Genomic DNA, 19,493 nt, shown 5'->3' on the forward strand with positions numbered 1-19,493 from the left:
AGCTCCCAGGTCCTGATTTCAAGCCCCACCAGGACTGGCATCAAAAAAGAAGAGAGAGATACAGACACAGAGAGACAGAGACAGAGAAGTAGTTCCCAATTTTACTCTTTGAAGGAATTAGCAAAACCAGAATAAAGAGAAAAACTTCATGTGGAAGAGCTTGGAAATATCAGAGTCTGGGCTGGGAAGGTGGCTCAGCAGTAGAGTGCTTGCCTAGCATGCATGAAGCCCTGGGCTCCATTCCTCATTATACCACATGCACAGAAAAAGCCGGAAATGGCACAGTGGCTCAAGTAGTAGAGCACTAACCATGAGCAAAAGGAGCTCAGGGACAGTGCCCAGACCCTGAGTTCAAGCCCCAGGACTGGCAAAATAAAAAGATCCTTCTAGTTTATAGTTGCTCTCCACCCCTTCAATATACTTAGCAGAGAAGAAACACTGTGCTAGGATTGGTGGGGTTGGGGGGCAAGAAGTGGGGAGCCGGGCAGGCCAGGCTTTGAGGTGTCATAATCCTGTCCAGGCCTGTCTCAATCCTTGGGCCTTAGTAGGAGCCATTGCTCCTGGGGCTGACCTCCTATCCTGGCTGAGGTAAAAGCCTCTTGTACAATCTGCCACCGCTGCTGAACAAATTGCCCACATTGGGCAAGGTGCTGTGTGGGAGGGAGGCGGAGGGTGGGGGCTGGAGCTGACCCTCCCCCTTTTGGCCTCTCTGAGCAGTGCCCGTCCCAGAGCGAACTGGAGCTGGGCCTCTGCACATCTTTCGAGTCTGAGGTCCACGACTCCGAGGCCGGCTCCAGGACTGTGCGTGCATTCTGTAGGAAATGGGTAGAGCTGAGGAGAAAACCCAACCCAAGGGGTTGATCGTGAGCAAACAGGTTCCTTTTGTGTAACATTCCTCCAAGCCTTGAATGAGCTGTGAATGCTGGGGCTCTAGGCCACAAGGCGGATGTGGCCTCTGTCCTGAATGAGGAGCCTTTTTCACAAGAATCTTGCCAGACCACTGTTCTATGTGGAACAGCGAACAGCCCTATATGCATGGCTGGGGAGGAGGAAAGAGGAATTGACTCCCCACTCAACCCCCAGTTCCCCATCCCATCACCCTCAGGCTGTTTTGAGGTTTCCTGAGTACAGCCTGAGCCTCCTTCCCTTATACACATTCAAGATGGCCTGGCCAGGGTCTGGTAGGGTCTTCAGAGGAGAATTAGATTGTTTTGTTTTTGGCCAATCCTGGGGCTTGAACTCAGGGCCTGGGCACTGTCCCTGAGCTGCTTTTGCTCAAGGCTAGCACACTCAGTGCTATTTCCAGCTGCTTTTGTGGATGTGGTACTGAGGAATCAAACCCAGGGCTTCATGCATGCTAGGCAAGCACTCTACCACTAAGCCACATTCCCAGCCCCACTAGGTGGTTCTTATAGTTACTAGAGTAGATGATTTTCGTGTGTGTGTGTGTGTGTGTGTGTGTGTGTGTGTGTGTGTGTGTGTGACACACACAACACCAATACTGGGGCTTAAACTTAGGGCCTCCTGCGTCAGCTGCCCCTTTTGCCTGGACATTATCCCTGAGCTCTTTTGTTCAAGGCTAGCACTCTACCACTTGAGCCCACAGTGCCACTTCTGGCCTTTTCTGCGTATGTGAGGAATCGAACCTAGGACTTCATGCATGCTAGGCAAGCACTCTACCACTGAGCCACATTCCCAGCCCTATGGCCACACTTGATGCAAAATTGAGCATCAACTACTGCTAGCATCTTGTCCTATTGTGTGAATTTCTAGGGAAGAGAAAAAAAAGTCTGCTTCTGAACTGGTACATATCCCAAGAACTCAATGAAATACAGGTGCAGCTGTGAGTAAAGAGTTCATTTGGGGTTACTTACAAAGCAGTGGATGGCTCCAGTTACCCAAATCACAGGAAATCATTGACACCCTGCCCTCCAAACTTCTATTCCACATGTCAACCTATACTTAGTGCGCCCCCTGGTGTCCAAAATGGGAGTAGGCACTACAGGTTCAGATGAACCAAGGCACAGACAGAACCAAACACTAGGAAAGTTCTGTTTGTGTGCAACTCATGCACGCTAGACCGTGAGGTTGGCTTTGTTTTGCTATGGTCTGGTAAAGAGAACAGCTGTGAAATGGAGATATTCTGGCAAGGATTCTGAGAACAAGTCTCACTATACATGGCCCTCAATATTTACTGATGGCTGGCTGGACACTCTCTCTCTCTCTCTCTCTCTCTCTCTCTCTCTCTCTCTCTCTCTCACTCTCTCTCTCTCTCTCTCGCCGGCTTGAACTCAGGACCTGGGTGCTGTCCTTTGTGATGAAGGCTAGCACTCTACCACTGAGCCACATCACCATTTCTGACTTTTTCCAAGCAGTTTATTGGAGATACAGAGACTCACAGGCTTCCCTGCCTGGGCTGGCTTTGAACCTGATCTTCAGATCTTAGTCTTCTGAGTCCAGGTATGTGCCACTGGCACATACCCATTGTTTCTTTGTTTTGGTTGGTTCTTTTCTTTCTTTCCTTTGTTCTTTCTTTATCTTTCTTTATTATTATTATTATTTGTCAGTTGTGGGCTTGAACTCAGGGCCTGGGCACTGTCCTTGAGCTTTTTTGTTCAAGGCTACCAATCTACCACTTAGAGCCACAGCACCATTTCTGGGTTTCTGGTGGTTAATTGGAGACAAGAATCCTGTCCAGGCTGGCTTCAAACTATGTTTCTCAGATCTCAGCTTCCTGAGTAGCTAGCATTACAGGTATGAGCCACCAATGCCTAGCTTGCTTGCTTGCTTGCTTCTTTCCTTCTGCCCTCCCTCCCTCCCTCCTCCTCTCTCTCCCCTCTTTCTTTCTATTTTTGTCGGTCATGAGGCTTGAACTCTGGGCCTGGGCGCTGTCCCTCAGCTCTTCAGCTCAAGGCTAGCGCTCTACCACTTGAGCCACAGCGCCATTTCCAGCTTTTTTTTTTTCTGCTTATGTGGTGCTGAGGAATTGAACCCAGGGCCTCATGCATGCAAGGCAAGTGCTGTACCACTGAGCCACCTTCCCAGCCCCTTATTAGATAATTTGAGGGAAAGGAAAGGTCCTTTTCTTTTTGTGGTATTGGGATTTGAACTTGTCTCTGTGCTTGCCTAGCAAGTAGGCAGGTGCTCTTCAGCTGAGCCACACCTCCAGGTCTAGGGAAGGCTTAAGGAAACACATTTTTGCTTGGGATTGGCTCATATTAGAAGGTGGAGTTGGGGGCTGGGAAGGTGGCTCTGCGGTAGAGTGTTTGCCTTGCATGCATGAGGCCCTGGGTTCGATTCCTCAGCACCACGTAAACAGAAAAGGCCGGAAGTGGTGCTGTGGCTCAAATGGTAGAGTGCTAGCCTTGAGCTGAAGAGCTCAGGGACAGTGCCCAGGCCTAGAGTTCAAGCCCCACAACTGACAAAGTTAGTATGTGTGTGTGTGTGTGTGTGTGTGTGTGTTATAGATGTGTAGATATGGTGGGGTTGATTCTGATCAGATATTTTAATCAATTTGCTAGAGTTGGATTTGAATGCCCAGGCTGGTTTTGAACCGGGATCCTCTGATCGCCTCACTAGTTAGAATCACAGCATGCGACACCCTGGGCCTGGCATCATTTCTCGGGGCTTGAACCCAGGGTCTGGGGGTCTGGGCACTGTCCCTGAGCTGCTTTTGCTCCAGGCTAGCACTCTACCACTTGAGCCAGAGTCCCACATCGGGCCTTTTATGTTTATGCGGTAGTGAGGAATCGAACCTGCGGCTCCACATTCCCAGCCCATTGCACCTTAATCATAGCCTCGCAGTTTCCATGGCAACAGGAGGAGAGCCCGGGACAGCAGAAACCCTCACAGCCAATCAGTAATGCGCTTATGCGCATGCGCCGTAGCGGGCCAATGCACTGCGACACTGGCGTTTGCGCACGCGCATTCCTTGCAGAAGCGAGCGTGAGGTTGCCAGGCGCGTGAATGTGCCCCCGTCACCCCCGGCACCTTCCCATCTTCACTCATCCAGGGCGCTCGGTTTCAGAGCTTGGAATGTTCCCGGAACTTAATAACCTTCTCAACACCAGCCCTGACCGGGCGGAGCAGGCAAGATGTCGTGGAGGCCAGAAGGGAGACGGGCTTTGAGAGAATGGTGGAAGCCTTACATCCGGGACCTACGCGCGGGAACCGGGAAAGCTCGGGCTTCTGGGAGTTGTAGTCCATTGAGGAGGGGGCGTGGTCTGGATCTGAGTCTGTGGCCGCAGCAGGCAGGCTCTGGCCCTGGGGAATGTGGATTTCTAGGTGGTCTTCCTAATGACAGGTGGGCTCCTCGAGGCCGCCGAGACGCCGTCTGTGCCTTGGTGTGGCCCCACGTGCTAGGCAAATTGTAGGATTCCGTAGATCCTGGTGGATGGTAGTTAGCTAGCAATTGCCCTGCCCAAGCCTGCAGATAGTTCTGGTTATCTGGCCAGCTCTGGTTTATCTTAGGCTAGAATTAGAGTGAAAGAATGGAGGATTGAAGTGGACATGAGGAAATGACAGCCTGGGAAGTAGCCTTCAAGTCCTGATAGCGGGATCTTTCTTGATGTTTATTATTATTATTATTTTATTGTTGGGGTGCAGGCCCTTGGGCTTGAACTCAGGCCTCTATCCCTGAGCTTTTGTATTCAAGGCCAGCACTTTACCACTGGAGCCACATCTCCACTTCTGTCTTTTTTGGTGATTCATTGGAGGTGAAAGTCCCATGGATTTCCTGATCATGCTGGCTTGGAACTGTGATCCTCAGATTTGACATTCCTAAGTAGCTAGGATTACAGGCATAAGTTACCAGAGCTTCACAAGTCGATTTTTTTTGTTTTTTTTTTTTTTGTTTTTTTCTGGTCCTGGGGCTTGAACTCAGGGTCTGGGCACTAGTGGCCTTGAGCTTCTTTCTGCTCTAGACTAACACTGTTTCATTTGAACCACAGTGCCATTTTTTTTTTTTGGGGTGTTGGTAGTGGGGCTTGAACTCTGGGCCCAGGAGCTGTCACTCAGCTCTTCAGCTCAAGGCTAGCACTCTACCAGTTGAGCCACAGCACCACTTCTGGCTTTTTCTCCTTATGTGGTGCTGAGGAATTGAACCCAGGACCTCATACATGCCACGTTCCCAGCTGGGAAGAAAAAATTTTCTACCCTAAGTTTGCCTTCTGAAACTGGAGATCAACCTTTTTATCATAACTTTAGTTATTGATTTTTCCCAAAATTCTGACTTATTGTCTTCATTTCCAAGTAAACTTGATATGTTTACAGTTAATAAATACCTTCTCCAAAAAAATACATTTTCCAGGTATAGAAATTTACACAGCAGCCGGGCGCTGGTGGCTCACGCCTGTAATCCTAGCTACTCAGGAGGCTGAGATCTGAGGATCGCGGTTCAAAGCCAGCCCGGGCAGGAGAGACCGTGAGACTCCTATCTCTAATAAACCACCAGAAAACCGGAAGTGGCGCTGTAGCTCAAGTGGTAGAGCACTCGCCTTGAGCTGAAGAGCTGAGGGACAGCGCCCAGGCCCAGAGTTCAAGCCCCACGACCGACAAAAAAAGAAAAAAGAAATTTACACAGCAGGGACACAGGTGGCTCATGCTGTAATCCCAGCTCCTCAGGAGGCTGAGATCTGAGGATCACAGTTCCAAGCCAGCCCAGGCAGGAAAGTCTGTGAGACTCTTCTCTTTAATAAACTACTCAGAAAAAGCTGGAAGTGGCGCTGTGGCTTGACTGATACAGTGCTATCCTTGAGACAAAGACTTTAAAGGACAACACCCACCCCCAGAGTTTAAGCCATAGGACAGGCAAAAAACAAAAAAGTTTACACAGTCAACTAGATTTCTGCACTATTTTGACTTCTTTCCAGGGAGAATAATTATCTGTATTTCTCTTAACTTCTAGGGGAAACTGACTCTACTCTGTGATTCCAAGACAGATGGAAGTTTTCTTGTGCACCACTTTCTCTCCTTCTACCTCAAAGGTATGAGACTCACTGATGTTATAGGAAAAGAAACCTAGCCGGGCGCCGGTGGCTCATGCCTGTAATTCTAGCTACTCAGGAGGCTGAAATATGAGGATTGTGGTTCAAACCAGCCTGGGTAGGAAAGTCCATGAGACTCTTTTTTTTTTTTTTAATTAATTTTATTTTATTTGTGAACATACTGTACAGAGGAGTTACAATTACGTGGGCAGGATAATGCATACATTTCTTACCAAGCATTGCAGCGTCCTCCTTTGTTTACCCTTCACATCCCTTCCCAGCCTTCTCCCCCCCAATCCCAATCCTTTTCCCTCCCCCCCCCCCTCCATGAGACTCTTATCTCCAATAAACCACCAGAAAAACCAGAAGTGGCATTGTGGTTCAAGTGGTAGAGCACTGGCCTTGAGTTGAAGAGCTGAGGGACAGTACCCACAAGGGACAAGCCCCACAACTGACCAAAACAAAAGGAAAGAAGAAAGAAACCTAAGGAAAAAGGAAAAAGAGGCTGAGTGTTAGCAGCTCTTGCCTGTAATTCTAACTACTTAAGAGGCTGAGATCTGTGGATTGTAATTCCAAGCCAGGTGAGGCAGGAAAGTCTATTAGACTTTTTTTTTTAACCAGTCCTGGGGCTTGAACTCAGGGCCTGGGCTCTGTCCCTGAGCTTTTTTTGCTCAAGGCTAGCGCTCTACCACTTGAGCCACAGTGCCACTTCCGGCCTTTTCTGTGTATGTGATACTGAGGAATTGAACTCAGGGTTTCATGCATGCTAGGCAAGCACTCTACCACTAAGCCACCTTCCTAGCTCTTCCATTAGATTCTTATTTACAGTTAACACCTAAAGGCCAGAAGTAGAACTGTGGCTCAAGTGGTCAAGTGGTAGCTTTGAGTGAAAAAGCTAAAAGACAGCACCTACATCCTCAGACTAGCTCAAAAACAGAGAAAAGTAATCATCTGGGTGCTGATGGCTCACATCTGTAATCTTAGCTACTCAAGAGGCTGAGGCCAGCCTAGGGAGGAAAGCTTCTGAGATTCTTTTTTTCTTTCTTTTCTCAGTTATAGGGCCTGAACTTGGGGCCTGGGCGCTGTCCCTCAGCTCTTCAGCTCAAGGCTAGCACTCTACCACTTGAACCACAGCGCCACTTCCGGCTTTTTCTGCTTATGTGGTGCTGAGGAATCAAACCTGGGCCTCAAGCATGCAAGGCAAGCGCTCTACCACTGAGCCACCTTCACAGCCCCTCTCAGGGACTTTTCTGCCTGAGCTGACTTCAAACTGAGATCCTCAAATCTCAGTCTCCTGAGTAGCTAGGATTATAGGCGTGAGCCACTGGCACTTGGCTTCGGAGATTTTTGTGTTTTTTGGTCAGTCATGGGGCTTGAACTTTGGGCCTGGGTGCTGTCCCTCAGCTCTTCAACTCAAGGAAAGTGCTCTACCACTTGAGTCACAGTACCACTTCTGATTTTTCTGGTGGTTTATTAGAGATAAGAGTCTTAGGGACTTACCTGCCTGGGCTGGCTTTGAACCTCGATCCTCAGATCTCAGCCTTCTGAGTAGCTAGGATGACACGTGTGAGCCACCAGCACCCTGCTGGCTTCAGAGATTCTTGTCTCCAATTAACTACCAAAAAAGCCACTGTCACTGTGGCTCAAGTGGTAGAGCACTACCTTTGAGCAAAACAAGTTCAGGGACAGTTCCCACAATCTTGAGTTCAAGCTCTAGGATCCCCCCCCCAAAAAAAAAAACCTACCCCAAACAACCATCATGACCACCAAAAAAAAAGAAAGAAAGAGGAGCTGGGAAGGTGGCTCAGTGGTAGAGTGCTTGCCTCGCATGCATGAGGCCCTGGGTTAGATTCCTCAGCACCATATAAAAGAAAAAACTGGAAGTGGCGCTGTGGCTCAAGCGGTAGAGTGCTAGCCTTGAGCTGAAGAGCCGAGGGACAGTGCCCAGGCCCAGAGTTCAAGCCCCAGGACAGACAAAGAAAAAAAAGGAAAGATGAAATTTATTTATAAGAGAACAAAATGAGTTATCTGGGAATACTTCTCAGAGAACTATCTCTCAGAATATATCTCTTATATAACTATCAATATGAAAAAAATGGGTATTTTATCCTCTAAAACTTTTTGTTTTGGTAGGTTTTGGGGCTTGAATTTAGGGCTGTCCCTGAGCTCTTTTACTCAAGCCTAGCGTTCTGCCCCACTTCTAGTTTTCTGGAGATAAGAGTCTCATGGACTTTCCTGCCCAGAGTGGCTTTGAACCATGATGCTCAGATATCAGCCTCGTTAGTAATTAGGAGGTCAAGCGTGAGCCACCAGTATCTGGCTTTAGATTTGTGTGTGTGTGTGTGTGTGTGTGTGTGTATTGATCGTGGGGCTTGAACTGAAGTTCTGGACAATGTCCCTGAGTCTGGACAATGTCCCTGAGCTGTATGTGTGTGTGTGTGTGTGTGTGTGTGTGTGTGTGTGTGTGTGTGTGTGTGTGTGTGTGTGTGTGTGTGTGTGTGTGTGTGTGTGTGTGTGTGTGTGTGTGTGTGTGTGTGTGTTGATCGTGGGGCTTGAACTGAAGTTCTGGACAATGTCCCTGAGTCTGGACAATGTCCCTGAGCTGTATGTGTGTGTGTGTGTGTGTGTGTGTGTGTGTGTGTTGATCGTGGGGCTTGAACTGAAGTTCTGGACAATGTCCCTGAGCTGTGTGTGTGTGTGTGTGTGTGTGTGTGTGTGTGTGTGTTGATCGTGGGGCTTGAACTGAAGTTCTGGACAATGTCCCTGAGCTGTGTGTGTGTGTGTGTGTGTGTGTGTGTGTGTGTGTGTGTGTGTTGATCGTGGGGCTTGAACTGAAGTTCTGGACAATGTCCCTGAGCTGTGTGTGTGTGTGTGTGTGTGTGTGTGTGTGTGTGTGTGTGTGTGTGTGTGTGTGTGTGTGTGTGTGTGTGTGTGTGTGTGTGTGTGTGTGTGTGTGTGTGTGTGTTGATCTTGGGGCTTGAACTGAAGTTCTGGACAATGTCCCTGAGCTTTTTTGCGACAGGCTAGAGCTCTACCACTTGAGCCACAGCTTCACTTCTAGCTTTTTCAGTACTTCATTGGAAATAGGAGTCTCATGGAGTTTCTTGCCTGAGCTTGATTTGAACTGTGATCCTCACATCTTAGCCTCCTGAGTAACTACAGGATGGTAGACTTGAGCCCCTGGTCCCGGCTGCCTCTGAATGTCTTGATCTGTTTGAGTGCTTCTGTTTCCAGTGAAATGAAGTATGTGCACTAAGGATCAGTTTTATTTCCTAGCTAACTGTAAAGTCTGCTTTGTGGCACTCCTACAGTCCTTCAGTCACTACAACACCGTGGGACAGAAACTGGTAAGTATTCTAGAATTTCCCCGAGTGATCCTATGTGCCATATTTGTATCAATGTAGGGTAAAGGACTTAGAAAAGGAATGAAGGCTGGGAATGTGCCCTAGTGGTAGAGTGCTTGCCTAGAATGCATTAAAACCCCTGAGGTTTCATTCCTCAGTTCCGCACATACACAGAATGCCAGAAATGGTAGTAGAGTGCTAGCTTAGAACTGAAGAGCTCAGGGACAGCATCCAGGCCCTGAGTTCAAGCCCCACGACCAACAAAAGAAAATAAAAAAGAATAACAACAACAACAACAAAAAGAGGGAAAGCAAGAAGCCCTGAGTTCAAGTTCCAGTCCTAGCACAAATTAAAAATAAAATAAACAAATAAATAAATTAAATAAATAAAATAAATTGCTATGTCTGAAAACAGCATAGAAAGTGTGGATGGGTTGGGCGATCAGAGGGAAGAAAAGGCATAGTTAGAGGTGAAGAATGGACTTTTGTGACTTGTAAGCTCTCTTTTATTTTTTATTTTTGTTGGTTGTGGAACTTGAACTCTGGGCCTGGGCGCTGTCCCTCAGTTCTTCAGCTCAAGGCAAGCACTTTACCACTTGAGCCACAGCACCACTTCCAGTTTCCTGGTAGTTTACCGGAGATAAGAGTCTCACAGACTTTCCTGCCCTGGCTGGCTTTGAACCAAGATCCTCAGCCTCCTGAGTAGCTAGGATTCCAGGCGTGAGCCACTGGTGCCTGGCTGTGACTTACAACCTCTTATGAGCTGTGGGCTACCCACTGGGATGGGATTTCCTACAAGATCCAGCTGCTCACTTCCTTCTTTGTCACATTTAGGGTGTCAACCTGACCACGGCCCGGGAACGTGGGCAGCTAGTGATCCTGGAGGGCCTCAAGTCCTCAGCGGACATCTTCTTCCACCCTCAGGAGGAGCCACACCCCCTCCGCTTTCTCAGGTGAGCCTGACACAGCTGGCAGGTGGGCCTAGTCGAGGGTCACTGGGTAAAATCCCTTCTGCTTGTCATATGTGGGAATGCAGAACTGGCTTCCTAGATCAGACATTTCACCTCCATGTTGCAGCATTATCAGAAAGCTCTTGGCTCCTGAAAGAAAAACAACAACAACAACAAACTTCCAATAGGGCTGGGAAGGTGGCTCAGTGGTAGAGCGCTTGCCTTGCATGCATGAGGCCCTGGGTTCGATTGCTCAGCACCACATAAGCAGAAAATAGCTGGAAATGGTGCTGTGGCTCAAGTGGTAGAGCACTAGCCTTGAGCTGAAGAGCTGAGGGACAGTGGCCAGACCCAGAGTTTAAGCCCCATGACTGACAGGACAGAGAGAGAGAGACAGAGACAGAGACAGAGAACACACACTTCGCTCAGCATCTCTGACCCTGTGTTTCTTCATCTGGTCTCTTGTTTCTTCATGGGGCTGGTTATACCTGATTGTAGGATGTGAGCTATGGGGAGCCATCCTTGTTAAGATACTCCGGAATGTGAGGCAGGGCGCTTGCCCTGGGCACTTTGCTCCATTTCTCTACCCAGTGTGGGAAAATGACAGCTGAGTATCCATAAATAGGAGAGGATGTGAGTTGATGGGCCAGCTGATGTCAGAATTTCTATCTGTGGGCTGTTTAAGAAGCCTATAGCAGGGCTGGGAAGGTGGCTCACTGGTAGAGTGCTTGCCTCACATGCTATGAGGCCCTGGGTTCCATTCCTCAGCAGCATGTAAACAAAAAAAGCCGGAAGTGGCACTGTGGCTCAAGTGGTAGAGCACTAGAGCACTAATCCTTGAGCTAAAGAGTTAAGGGGTAGCGCCCAGGCCCAGAGTTCAAGCTCCATGACTACCAACAACCACAAAAGAATCCTATAATCCTCTCCCCTTCACCACAAGGATTCCTGAGATTGCTGTTATTCATTTATTATTTTTTAAAATAATTTTTATTATTTTTTTATGATCTACTGTTTAGACACAAGAACTTTGACAGTTTGCTAGGCATTCATACCTCCAGCTGTTTTTGCCCCAATTATTTGTAAGATAGGATCTCTCATGTTTTGTTTATCTTTGCACCGAGCCGTCTAATCTGTGATTGTATTTATGTTCCCTTACTATCTGACATGATAGGCACCCACTATCATACTCAGCTTTTTCTATTGAGATACGGGGTCTTGTGAATTTTTTTTGGTCGATCATGGGGCTTGAACTCTGGGCTTGGATGCTGTCCCTCAGCTCTTCAGCTCAAGGCTAGTGCTCTACCACTTGAGTCACAGCACCACTTCCTGTTTTCTAGAGGTTAATCGGAGATAAGAGTCTCACGGACTTTTCCTTCCTCGAGCTGGCTTCGTGATCCTCAGATCTCAGCCTTCTTGGTAGCTATGATTACAGGCATGAGCCATTGGCGCCTGGCAGCCACCTGGCTTTTATGGTATTTCTTTTTCCTTTTTTTTGTCTGGCCTGGGGCTTGAACTCTGGGCCTGGGAACTGTCCCTCGGCTCTTCATCTCAAGGCTAGTACTTTATCACTCAAGTCTCAGTGCCACTTCTGGTTCTCTAGTGGTTAAATAGAGATAAGAGTCTCAAGGCCTTTCCTGCCTGGGCTGGCTTTGAACCTCCAACCTTAGATCTCAGCCTCCTGAGTAGCTGGGATTACAGGTGTGAGCCACCAGGGCCCAGCCTGGATAAACATGTTTAGAGATTGAGCGCTAGGGACTTATTTCCTTATTTCTGTTTTGGTGGTTGTCCTAGGGCTTGAACTCAAGACCTGGGTGCTGTCCCTGAGCTTTTTTGTTCATGGCCAACTCTTTATACCTCTTGAGTCACAGCTCCACTTGCAGCTTTTTTTTTCTTGGTTAATGGATGATAATAAGAATCTTACAGATTTTCCTGCTTGAGCTGGCTGGGAAGTGTGATCCTCAGATCTCAGCCTCCTGAGTAGCTAGGGTAACAGGTATGAGCAAGTAGCACCCACCTGTCAGCTTTGGTGACTTTTGGCCCGGTGTTTCTAGGGAAACCAGTGCTGAGAGCCTGCAGCCTTTATATGAGTTTGTCCGGGAGGCCCTAAAACCTGTGGACAGCGAGGATACCACGTGGAGGTTCCCAGTGCTGCTGGTAGATGACCTCAGTGTGCTGCTGAGCTTGGGTTTGGGAGCGGTGGCCGTGCTGGACTTTGCCCACTACTGCAGAGCAACTGTGTGCTCGGAACTACAGGTACTAACAACCCTGCTCCTGTATTCCTTGTTTGTTTGTGGCTCTAAGAACCCAAGTAGGCTCCCCATTTGGTGCTGAGATCAAAACCCAAGGCCTCAGGCATGCTAGGCAAGCAGTTCACTGCTGAGCTATGAATATACACCCAGCCCCAAGCTGTCACTTTCTGATGACGTGGACCTCTTCCCTTCCATTTTCCTAGATGCAGGTTATACATGCCCATCTTCTGACTCCTCTTACGGGGTCCACGGGGTCACAGGGTGCTTTCTCTTTTGGGTTCCCCTAGCATCCATGTTTCCCTCTTTCCTGGCCATGTCATCCTTGATTTTCTTTTTTTTTTTTTTTAATGTTTGCCAGTCCCAGGGCTTGAACTCAGGGCCTGGGCCCTGTCCCTGAGCCTCTTTGTGCTCAAGGCTAGGTCTCTACCACTTGAGCCACAGCACCACTTTGGGCTTTATCTAAGTAAAGAGTCTCAAGGACTTTTTTGCCCAAGCTGGCTTAGAACCGAGATCCTCACATTTCAGCCTCCTGAGTAGCTAGGATTACAGGTGTGAGCCACCAGCACCCTGCTTTTTAATATCTGTGTGGATAGCTCATACGCTTCTCTGTGTGTGTGTGTGTGTGTGTGTGTGTGTGTGTGTGTGTGTGTGTGTGTGTGTGTGTTGGTCATTATCACTACTGGCTTTTTCTGTGTATGTAGTACGGAGGAATTGAACCCAGGTCTTCATGCACGCTAGGCAAGGACTCTACCACTAAATCCCATTACTAGTCCTTTCCTGAGCTTTTTTCCTCAAGCCTAGTGCTCTACCACAGTGCCACTTTTCTGCTGGTTCACTGGAGGTAAGAGTCTCATGGATTTTTCTGGCTGGGGTGGTATTGAACCATGATTCTTAGATCTCAGCCTCCTCAGTCACTAGCACGACCGGTGTGAACTACCAGCACTCTGGGAGGTAAGAGTCTTTTAGACTTTCCTACCCAAGCAGGCTTCAGCTGTGATCCTCCAGTCTCAGCCTTCTGATTAGCTAGGATGAGAGGCATGAGTCACTGGTCCAGTGACATTTTTCATAACGTTCAAGAATTGAAGAGAGGCCGGGCACTGGTGGCTCACGCCTGTAATCCTAGCTACTCAGGAGGCTGAGATCTGAGGATCGCGGTTCAAAGCCAGCCCGGGCAGGAGAGACCGTGAGACTCCTATCTCCAATAAACCACCAGAAAACCGGAAGTGGTGCTGTAGCTCAAGTGGTAGAGCGCTCGCCTTGAGCTGAAGAGCTGAGGGACAGCGCCCAGGCCCAGAGTTCAAGCCCCACGACTGACCAAAAAAAAAGAATTGAAGAGAGGAGTTAAGTGCTAGTGGCTCATGCCTCTCATCCTTACTACTCAGAAGGCTGAGATCTGAGGATTGACGTTCAAAGGCAGTTGGGCAGGAAAGTCGAAAGCAATGCTGTGGCTCAAGTGGTAGAGCTCTTGCCTTGGGCAAAAAGAAGGTCAGGGACAGCACCCAGGCCCAGAGTTCAAACACTAGGACCAGCAAAAATAAAACTAAAAAAAAAAAAAAAAAGAACTGAAGAATGGAACCAATTTTGAAGATGCTAGGGTGAGCTTCGTTTTAGATGAACGGGATATTCAGGTTGGATTGGCTAGTGAAAATACATAGCTGGGGGCTGGGAATGTGGCTTAATACTAGAGTGCTTCCCTAGCATGCATGAAGCCCTAGGTTTGGTTCCTTAGTACCACATACACAGAAAAAGCCAGAAATCAGCCGAGCGCTGGTGTCATGCCTGTAATCCTAGCTACTCAGGAGGCTGACATCTGAGGATCAAGGTTCAAAGCCAGCCCAGGCAGGAAAGTCCAATGAGACTCTTATCTCCAATAAACCACTCAGAAAACCAGAAGTGGCGCTGTGGCTCAAGTGGTAGAGCACTAGCCTTGAGCTGAAGAGCTGAGGGACAGTGCCCAGGCCTAGAATTTTATCCCCACAACTGACAAAAACAAAACAAAACAAAACAAAAAGCCAGAAGTGGTGCTGTGGCTCAGAGTGCTAGCCTTAAACAAGAGAAGCTCAGGGACAGAACCCGGGCCTTGAGTTCTAGCCCCAGGACTGGCAAAAAACACAAAAATGAAAATATACAGCTGATGATGCTAATTAGGATCCTGGTCCTTCCCATAAGGGACCAATAGCAGCAGCAGCAGCAGCAGCAGGAGGGAAGGTGACTGAGAGGACATGGTCCAGTCAGAAGCAGATGTTCATCTTGTTGTGTGACGCAGGGAAACATGGTGGCCCTTGTGCACGACAGTGAAGACGCCGAGGATGGGGAGAATGAGCTCCTGCTGAATGGCCTCAGTCATCAGAGCCACCTGATCCTGCAGGCTGAAGGCCTGGCCACTGGCTTCTGCAAGGATGTACACGGGCAGGTACGTCAGAGTTGGGGCCTACATTGGCTGCTTTACCCTCTGAGGGGCAGGGCCCAGACCCTGAGTTCAAGCCCAAAGACTGGCGAAAACAATTAATTAATTAATTAATTAAAGAATAGGTAGGTGCTGGTGGTTCATGCCCATAATCCTAACTATTGCAGGTGGCTGAGATCTGAGGATTGTGGTTTAAAGCCAGTCCCAGTAGTAAATTCTAGGAGACTCTTCTTTCCAGTTAATCAGAAAGCTGGAAGTGGAGCTGTGACTCGTGATAGAGTACTAGCCTTAAGTCAAAAAGGGAGCTAGCAAATGAGCTGATTCCTCTTAGTACTACAGTGATCTTTAAACAATAATGAGTTGGGGTGGACGCTGGTGGCACACGCCTGTTATCCTAGCTACTCAGAAGGCTGAGATCTGAAGATCAAGGTTCAAAGCCAACCTGGGCAGGAAAGTCCGTGAGACTCTAATCTCCAATAAACCACCAGAAAATGGGAAGTGGCGCTATGGCTTAAGCGGTAGAGAGCTAGCCTGGAGCTGAAGAGCTGAGGGACAGTGCCCAGGCCCAAGGCATGGTCCCTGAGCTCACTCAAGCCTAGGGCTCTACCACTTTGAGACACAGCACCACTTCTGGTTATCAAGGTTCATTGGAGATGAGTCTCGTGGATGTTTTCTGCCCAGGCTGGCTTCTAATAATAATCCTCAGATCAGTAGCTAGGATGACAGGCATGAGCCTCCAGTGCATGGCTGGCTTTTTTTTTTTGGGCCAGTCCTGGGACTTGAACTCAGAGCCTGGCCACTATCCCTGAGATTCTTTTACTCAAGGGTAGCACTTTACCACTTGAGCCACAGCGCCACGTCTGGCTTTTTCTGTTTATGTGGTGCTGAGGAATCAAATCCAGGGCTTCATGCCTGCTAGGCAAGCACTCTACCACTAAACCACCTTCCCAGTCTCTGATGTTAGATCCTTTTAACCCAGAATGGACAATTGGCCTGGAATCATTTGGAATGAGAATGGCCAGGAATGCTATTGGGGTGTCTGTGGTACAGCATGGGTAGAAGGTTCTGGATGGGCAGCTGTGGTTCCTCTCAAACCTGTTCCTCAAGCATTTCAGTCAGCAGCAGCAGCAGAATCAATGTGCAGCCTTCCCACACCTCTGTGCAGAATGTGCATTCTCCGATGTCAATAAGTATAAAACCAGATGTTGGTGCTCACACCTGTAATCCTAGCTCCTCAGAAAGCTGAGATCTGAAGAGCATGGTTCAAAACCAACACAGGCAGGAAAATCTGTGAGACTCTTATCTCCAATTAATCACTGAAGTGTAGCTGCGGCTCAAGTGGTAGAATGCCAGTCTTGAGTGAAAAAGCTAAGGGATGGGCTGGAAATGTGGCTTAGTGGTAGAGTGCTTGCCTAGCATGCAGGAAGCCCTGGGTTCGATTGCTTAGTACCACATACACAGAAAAAGCTGGAAGTAGTGCCGTGGCTCAAGTGGTAGAGTGCTAGCCTTGAGTAAAAGAACCTGGAGACAGTGTCCAGGCCTTGAGTTCAAGCCCCAGGACTGGAAAAAAAGAAAAAAGAAAAAGCTAAGGGACACCACCCAGGCCCCTAAGTTCAAGCACTGAGACCGACAAAACAAAACCAAAAAACCAAAGGCCACACTGAATTCATCTTCGTGACCAGGATGAACATGCCCGATGTAGATCAGGACAACTAACCATCACTAGGATATTAGAAGATACCTCATTTAAATTGGTCTAATTCAACATTTTGTTTATTTTTAGTGTTGGATCTGCTTATACCCTTTATGTACCCAGTAAGCAGATCTTAATCATATTTATGCAAGTGTTGTCTTTGTAATTCTACTTTGGGAACTATCTGCTTGTCTGTCTCCCTGTAGTATAGACTTCCAGAAAAAAAAAAATCACAGACTAACATTTAAACCCTAGATATCTTTATTTATTATTATTTTTTTCTAGTCCTGGGGCTTGAACTCTGGTCTGGGATTTTGTCTCAGTGCTCAAGGCTAGTGCTCTACTACTTGAACCACAGCACCACTTCTGGCTTTTTCTGTTTATGTGGTACTGAGGCTGGAACCCAGGTCTTCACACATGCTAGCCAAGCACTCTACCACTAAGCCACATTCCCAGTCATCGATATCTTAAAAAAAAAAAAAAAAAAAAGGAAAGAAAAAAAGCAGGTGCTGGTGGCTCATACTTGTAATGCTACCTACTTTGGTGTGGTGGCTGTGATCTGAGGATTGTAGTTCAAAGCCAGCTCTGGCAGGAAAAGTCCATGAGACTCTTATCTCCAATGAGTTACCAGAAAACCAAAAGTGGAGCTATGGCTCAGAGATAGTACCCAGGCTCTGAGTTCAAGCCCCAAGCCCACCAAAAACAAAAAAAGAAAAAAAAAAGTTTCCATGGGAACTGTATTTAAAAAAAGAAAAAGAGACAATGGGAATACCTAAAAATACTATTATAATTTTTTTTCCCATGGGTGACATTTTTCTTTTTTTGTTTTTTGGTTTTTTTTTTTTTTTTTTTTTGGTCATGGGGCTTGAAATGTGGGCTGGGTGCTGTCCCTGAGCTCTTCAATTCAAGGTGAGTGCTCTACCACTTGAGCCACAGTGCTACTTCCAGTTTTTTGGTGGTTAACTGGAGATAAGAGTCTCATGAACTGTCTTTCCTGCTCGGGCTGGTTTGAACCACAATCCTCAGATCTCAGCCTCCTGAGTAGCTAGGATTACAGGTGTGAACCACTGGTATCTGGCTTGGGTGACATTCTTCTTCTTTTACTTTTCTGTAATGAGTGAGCAAATATAGCTTATTTAATGCAGGGATGACTATTTTTCATTAGTCATGTTCATTTTAGTAATTGGTTTCAAGCTGGTCTCTGGTGGCTCATACATGTAATTCTAGCTTCTTAGGAGGTTATGATCTGAGAATCAAGGTTTAAAGCCAGCCAAGACAGACAAATACGAAAGACTCTGATCTCCAATTAACCAGCAAAATTCAGAAGTGGAGGCGTGGCTCAAATGGTGCAGTGACTGTTGTGAGCAAGAAAGCTGACGGGAACCGGAGGCTTCGGGTGCAGGTGGCTCATATCCGTAATCTGAGCTACTCAGGAGTCTTTGATCTGAGGATCCCAGTTTGCAGGTAGCCTAGGCAGAAAAATCTGTGAGTCTCTTATCTCCAACAAATTAGTCAGAAAATGCTGGAAGTGGTGCTGTGGCTCACGTGGTAGAGCACTAGTTTTGAGCACAAAGAGGCTCAGGGACAGCACCCAGGCCCAGCATTCAAGCCCCAGGAATGATCAGAAAAACAAAAAGGGCATGAGGCTCTGAGTTCATGCCTCAGTCCTAATACACGCGCGTGCACACACACACACACACATACACACACAAAAGAATGAAACAGAAGTTGGTCCCATTACTGTACAGTGTGTTATGTGATCTCAGTTGAAGATCACAGAGGACAGAGTGGGGTTCACAGTGGCACTTGGGGTGACTGCCCCCTCTTTCATTCTTCTATTTGCAGCTGAAGATCCTTTGGAGGAAGTCCACAGGCCGGCGGGATCGGAGCCTCATATACCAGTATAAGATACAGGACAAGAACGTGTCCTTTTTTGCCAAAGGGATGTCTCCTGCCGTCTTGTGACTCGATTTAGGGGGCAGCTAAAGCTAACTTGGACCATTTTTTAGCTGTGTAAAAGGTAGCAGCCTGCCAGGAAATAGTCTTTCATGTTGGACTGGTTGGACAGAAAGGGCCGGATGGTTCTATGATGGCATGTATGCCTTTACGTGGGGCCCTGTTCTGAAAACAGAGAGAGGAATCTGGCCCTGGAGGCTCCTACCTGTAAATCCTGGCTACTGGGGACGCTGAGATCTGAGGATGGCAGTTCAAAGCCAGCTTGGCCAGGAAAGTCTGGGAAACCTTGATCTCCAATGAACTTTCAAAAAGCTGGAAGTGGAGGTGTGGCTCGAGTGGTAGAAGGCTTGAGCACATAAATTAAGGGACAGCGCTCATGCCCTGAGTTTAAGTCCCCAGTACTGGCATACATAATGAGTTAATTAAAAATACTGCTGTTTTTTTTTTCTGCTTGTTTAACTTGTTTTACATTTGTCAAAAACTCTTCCATTTGTCTTTATAAAGAGCTCATCACCTTCTCCTTCTAATCAAGCTCTATCTAGTGTGTAATTTATCATGATGTGGCTCCTGACCATAAGCCTAGGCTGAGATCTGACACCATGGGACTTTTATCTTCATTTAACTACCCAAAAGCCAGAAATGAAACTGTGGCTCAAGTGGTATCCTTGGGGGTGGGGGTGGAGGGAAGCTCAAGGGGGCATCAATGGCTCAACCTATAATCTTAGGAGGTTGAGGTCTGAGGATCAGGCTTCAAAGCCTGACCGGGCAGGAAAGTCCTTGAGACTTATCTCCAATTAAAGATCAGAAAACGGGATGTAGAAAAGAAAAAAAAAGAAAACGGGAAGTGGAGCTGTGGTTCAAAGTGGCAGAGTGCTAAGCCCTGAGCACAAAAGTTCAGGGGCGGTGCCCAT

The 19,493-nt window shown here is 47.6% G+C and overlaps 1 protein-coding gene across 1 annotated transcript; it reads left to right on the top strand.

Annotated features, from left to right (window-relative positions):
• The first annotated feature begins 3,943 nt into the window (after window positions 1-3,943).
• Window positions 3,944-19,099, top strand: Elp6 (elongator acetyltransferase complex subunit 6). The gene is made up of 7 exons (XM_070017702.1): window positions 3,944-4,089; window positions 5,906-5,984; window positions 9,261-9,331; window positions 10,162-10,280; window positions 12,329-12,530; window positions 14,793-14,939; window positions 18,472-19,099. The coding sequence occupies exons 1-7, from the start codon at window positions 3,967-3,969 to the stop codon at window positions 18,589-18,591; spliced, it is 861 nt and encodes a 286-aa protein (XP_069873803.1). The 5' UTR covers window positions 3,944-3,966; the 3' UTR covers window positions 18,592-19,099.
• The last annotated feature ends 394 nt before the right edge of the window (window positions 19,100-19,493 follow it).

The sequence above is a fragment of the Dipodomys merriami genome, unplaced genomic scaffold (assembly GCF_024711535.1).
Source record: "Dipodomys merriami isolate MVZ:Mamm:240054 unplaced genomic scaffold, mDipMer1.0.p SCAF_125, whole genome shotgun sequence".
Lineage (NCBI taxonomy): Eukaryota > Metazoa > Chordata > Mammalia > Rodentia > Heteromyidae > Dipodomys > Dipodomys merriami.

Excerpts from the sequence above, each read along its gene's own strand:
- Elp6 (XM_070017702.1), top strand. The coding sequence starts at position 3,967 with ATGTGCCCCCGTCACCCCCGGCACCTTCCCATCTTCACTCATCCAGGG. Across the intron at positions 4,090-5,905 it reads GCCCTGACCGGGCGGAGCAG|GGGAAACTGACTCTACTCTG; the intron begins GCAAGATGTCGT and ends CTTAACTTCTAG. Across the intron at positions 14,940-18,471 it reads GCAAGGATGTACACGGGCAG|CTGAAGATCCTTTGGAGGAA; the intron begins GTACGTCAGAGT and ends TTCTATTTGCAG.